Below are 4,853 nucleotides of genomic sequence, written 5' to 3'. Positions count from 1 at the left end.
TTTTGCGACGTTTCTTAACCGCCGCAATTTGCTGCAGCATTTTTAAAAATTTTATTTCCGACGGTTTTAAACCGCCGCTATTTTACTTTTTTTAATATATTATTTTATTTTGATTTATTTTAAAATCCTGGGGTTTTTTTTAATCTTTTGTTTTTTACTTAAAGAATCTTATCGTTCTTCTCTAAAATTCTAAATTACAGGAAAAAAATCATGAATATTTAACTGCGAAACAAACTAATATGTTTATTTTAACATCAATAAAGTATTTCAATAGTCACCCAAAAAAGTAAAATATTTGGCTATTGATTAATGCTGCATAGTTAACATAAACAAAACATATACCGAAAAACAAACTATCACATATATCCTAATTTCTATTTTTCGCCATGTCTATCCAAAGAATTCATCTGTGCAGTGATGTTTGGTGGTAGCTCCCCACCTTGCTGTTGGACCAGATAACTCAGCACACTCTCTATTGCCTGCCTTTTCATTTTCTCTGCTACTATTTTTTTCAATTTTTCGGCCGTCACCTCTGCCTGTAGTTCACACAGCATCCTTTAGGCCTCTTCTATTTGAGCTCTATCCACCGACGGCTACGAACTCGGTCGGAAGAGTTGACTTGGTGTCGGTCTTATACTTATGCCACGCACTCTACCCGAGTGCTCATTACCGAGAGCATTACCGAGAGCTTGGGCAAGGGAATCATTTTCTGACAATATTCTTGTAGTTTCATCCAGTTGCTCAATCTCAGATATTTTTTCCTGCAGGCATAAATAAAAATACACAATCACACTAGGAATATAGCACACTCAAGAAATTTTAATAATTAAACTCAACTTGTTACAACATAAATGATTAAGTTTACTTACACGAATCCTCTAAGCTTCTTCGTGTATATAGGTGCCATCAGGTCGTTTGTGCTTTAGGATCCATACTTCTCCCCTACTAACTCTCCTACCTTATTTTTGCGACTGTGACAATACAATTTATACCATAAATTTCACTTCTTTAAATTTTTCCAATAATTTTTGGTTGTTTTACTCTATACATAAATCCAAACTACATACCAACTAATTTATTTTGTCTCAATCGATAAGGTATCTAGTGATTGCTCCATTTATTTTTTAAGGATTGAGCAGTTGATTATATTTAAATAGTAAAATTATTTTAATAACTCTAGAAATACTTTTTTGAAAATCAGCATCACTTGTCAATTCCTTATAAGTCAAAATTGAAGATTGAAGTGCTTAAAAAAAGGGAATTAATCGAGATAAAGATAGGCACCTATACTTGATTTCAAATTTATGTTACTTCTTCTTTCCTTGCCCTAGCCAAGCTTTTAGAACCGCTATTATGCGTGTAAAGTTGCTTCTTTCGATTTAGCGCGTTTTGCTTGCACTTCGCCTATTAAAAATCAACAATGAGATTGGTTAGACACATAATGAATACATTGTGTACCATAAATAGTTAAATGATCTTATATTTCTATGTTACTCTGGTGTATTACTTATATATATGTTCTTCTTCTCTTTCTTTGAAAAATAATGTATCTAACTCCAAAAAAGCTTGAATGCAATAAAATAATCTTTACGACTGAAAATTAGTTGTTATTATATGCGTTTATCTGGAACCTAATGATTAAAGACGAGGGCTACTTAAAAAATGGGTTACCTTTGTTGCAGGATCATTACGATAATCAATGAACCACTTCCAATGCTCTCTAGGAATTCCCTCCGGGCGGTTGTTAAGATTCTCCTCAAGTGTCAAAGTTGGTTTGTAATGCGAGTCATACAGCCTCCCCCTTGTATCCTTCCCGGACCTCCCCATTTGTTGCAAAAATGTATTCTTGATTCTACCACCGCTATCTTCCTGAAAGTGGAACATCTCCTGCGATGACAATGTCCAACTGTAAGTAATTGTAAGTTGAAATGTTTGATATGATTAAACAATGCCAAAAGTCATTACCTTTATGCAATCATCATAAACCCTGTCTTTGCCCTGCACCTTTGCCCAACTCTTCTCACAGATAGAAAATTTGCTGTAATCAGAACCCAGCGCTCCTAGAATGCCGCTCAACAGGCCAGTTCCATCTCCGACTGCTTGCAGTTCCTCGTTGAACCTCAGTATGATCTTGCTACCATTAAGAGACTGCTCCACAGCCTCCCTCACATTCATTTTAGCGTGCTTGACTATTCCATCAGAATCTATAAAGAAAAAAATGTGATTTTTGTGTCCAATGTGCCCAACATGTGAGAAACATAACTATTTAATTAGCTAATCAATTAAAAAGTCGTATGGTTCAACACTTGTTACCAATGAGATCAACATCCTAAAACTCAGTAGTCTTCTGTCCTTTGCGCTTTTCGGCATCAGAAGTAGCAAACATTCTGTCAATGTGTGTCAAACGAATCTACCTCGTTCGCCTCCGTGTCCATGTCTTCATTGCACGGTTCCATTACTTGTACACCGTTAGCGGTCTGTGGCTCAGGTCTTGGTTCGCTCTGGGCGGAGGAAAGGGTTGGAGAGGAGCCATAGCAGCGACCCCACTGTTACTAGGGGACGGGGAGATGAGCCAGTCATCGTCAGTGGATGGTGAAAACGCCAGAGGTGCAGCAGCAGGCTGCTGACGTGGTGGCTGCACTCTAGTGCATTTTGTGTAACGAGCTTTGCTGGGCTTCTTAAAATCCTAGTATAAATACATGTAACATGCAAAATAACATTAATTAATCTTAGACCAATAAAATAATTAACAAACAAATAACTGGTGATTCTCTTTCACCTTTTGTGTTATATTAAATTCTCATAGTTAAACAGTGGATATTAATTAAAATTATATACATTTACAGGCTTTTAATAGAACTACTGTGTCTTAGGCTAATAGAATTACTCACATTATAACTAGGGGTGTATAGACCCGACCCGGTCCGAAGGCCCGACCCGGTTCGAAGGTCCGGTCCGGTCCCGAACACTTTAAGGACTAATTTGGTGTGATTTCATCGGGTTTAGGGTCGGGTACGGGTCTCAAAAATAGACCCGGTCATTATTTCGGGTCGGGTCCGGGCCATAACTCGGGTCACCCGAAGTCGGCCCGGTGGCCCGGTCATTATACACAATTAATATTTTGTGTTATTACTTATTAGTGATGGATCATGACTATTCTTATATGGAATTTAAGTATTGTAAACATTAATATTTTTTGTTATTAGTCATTATAAGACTATAAATTAATGCTTTATGTTTAGAATGCATAAGACTTTAGACTAATACATAAAATTGTGTTATTTGTATTGATTTAAATATTTGGTATTATTAGACAATATTAGTATTGATTATGGTTATACTTTAGTATTGATTGTGGTTATGCTTTAATTTTGAAGAAGGGTTGGTTCTTGTTATATTTTTCTAAGTGAATTTTACCATGTTAACTAATGGTTGGAGTCTTGGAAATTTGGATATTTTTACATGCTAGCTTACAAGAAGGCATCAACGTAATGTAATGTTAACGGTCCGGTTTTCACCCGGTATAATTGTGGCCCGAAAGTGTATTGGTTTCATCGGGTCTAGGGCCGAGTTCGGGTCTAATAAATAGACCCGGTGTATATTTCGGGTGTAAAGAGAGGAGGAAACCAATTAAGAGAATAGGACAATCTATGACAACAATGAAACCTATTTGACGGTGCATGTAAAATTTATTAGTTTCTATAGTTCTCTATTTGCATGAGCAACATCTACTCCATTAGATTATTAATTACCATTGTTAATATTCCTTTTTCTCACTAGTGTAACATTTCAGGTATTTTTAATTAAGAAATTATGCCTAAAGTTAACAGCCATCATTACTCTTTGGGAAAAATTAAATGAGAAATTAATGCAATAAATCAGAGGCCACATTATTTAACCTTTTTTTTCTAGTTACAATGAAAATATGAACATGCAACCCCCCAAACCCATCAAATCTTATGCAATGTTTCACACTAGTTATGCAATGAAGTAATTTTTTTTCTTTTCCCTTTAATTTTTAAGTTGATCGTGATATCTGGCTTTAAGAATTCTATATGCATGTCTCCTGATCAGTGATCCTCTCATATTGTCTAAAAGGATACATTAATAATTATAAAAGAATTAAAGAAGCACAACACTAGCTACTTTGACAAGATGACAAACATAACTCCTTAATCAAAGGGTTATTATTAATTGTGAGGTGAATGTGCCTACCTAATTAGATAGAGAGGTCCATCATGTCACTCATTAATAACATCATGTGATTAATTAGTTCTTCCAACAGTGCGTTTGTGAAGTAGGTAAGTATTATTCTCCCTTAAATGGACTGAGTTTAACTAATAAACAGGTACCAGTAGTAATGCCGCATCATGTTATCTATAGATAGAAAATAACATTAGATATATGTACATATATTAATTATATAAATGGAACCTTTTTCCCCAAATTATCCAACTATATATAAAGTAAAAAAAAAAAGCTAAAGGCAAACGTGTAAACATAGGACGAAACCAATAAAGAGAAGAGGACATTCTATGGAAATAATGAAACTTATTTGACAGTGCATATAAAAATTATTAGATTCTCTAATTCTCTATCTGCATGAGCAACATCTAATCCATTCGATTATTAATTATCATTATTAATATCCCTATTTCTCACAGGTGTAACTATTTCAGATATTTTTAATTAAGAAACTATGCCTAGAGTTAACAGCCATCATCACCTGTTGTGAACAATTAAAACAGAAATTAATGCAATAAAACAGAAGGCATATTTTTTTAACCCTTTTTTTCTAGTTACAATGAAGATATGAACATGCAACCCCCCAAACCCATCAAACTTAGCTGTGG

The 4,853-nt window shown here is 34.9% G+C and overlaps 1 protein-coding gene across 1 annotated transcript; it reads right to left on the bottom strand.

Moving 5' to 3' along the window:
* On the bottom strand, positions 1,303 to 2,635 carry LOC110268226. Its single transcript, XM_021114124.1, has 3 exons — positions 1,966 to 2,635; positions 1,672 to 1,887; positions 1,303 to 1,404 (listed from the first exon to the last, which is right to left on the bottom strand). Exons 1-3 carry the CDS (start codon positions 2,173 to 2,175, stop codon positions 1,303 to 1,305), a joined length of 528 nt encoding a protein of 175 aa, XP_020969783.1. The 5' UTR covers positions 2,176 to 2,635.

This window comes from Arachis ipaensis, chromosome B10 (assembly GCF_000816755.2).
Source record: "Arachis ipaensis cultivar K30076 chromosome B10, Araip1.1, whole genome shotgun sequence".
Taxonomy (NCBI): Eukaryota; Viridiplantae; Streptophyta; class Magnoliopsida; order Fabales; family Fabaceae; genus Arachis; species Arachis ipaensis.
The sequence above is the reverse complement of the archived record's forward strand: the minus strand, read 5'-3'. Positions and strand labels throughout refer to the sequence as shown.

Bases quoted from the DNA above. Each gene is read 5' to 3' on its own strand.
- LOC110268226 (XM_021114124.1), bottom strand. From the start codon at position 2,175: ATGAATGTGAGGGAGGCTGTGGAGCAGTCTCTTAATGGTAGCAAGATC. The intron at 1,888-1,965 runs GTAATGACTTTT...TTGTCATCGCAG, and splicing joins TTTATGATGATTGCATAAAG to GAGATGTTCCACTTTCAGGA. The intron at 1,405-1,671 runs GTAACCCATTTT...GATTTTTAATAG, and splicing joins GTAATGATCCTGCAACAAAG to GCGAAGTGCAAGCAAAACGC.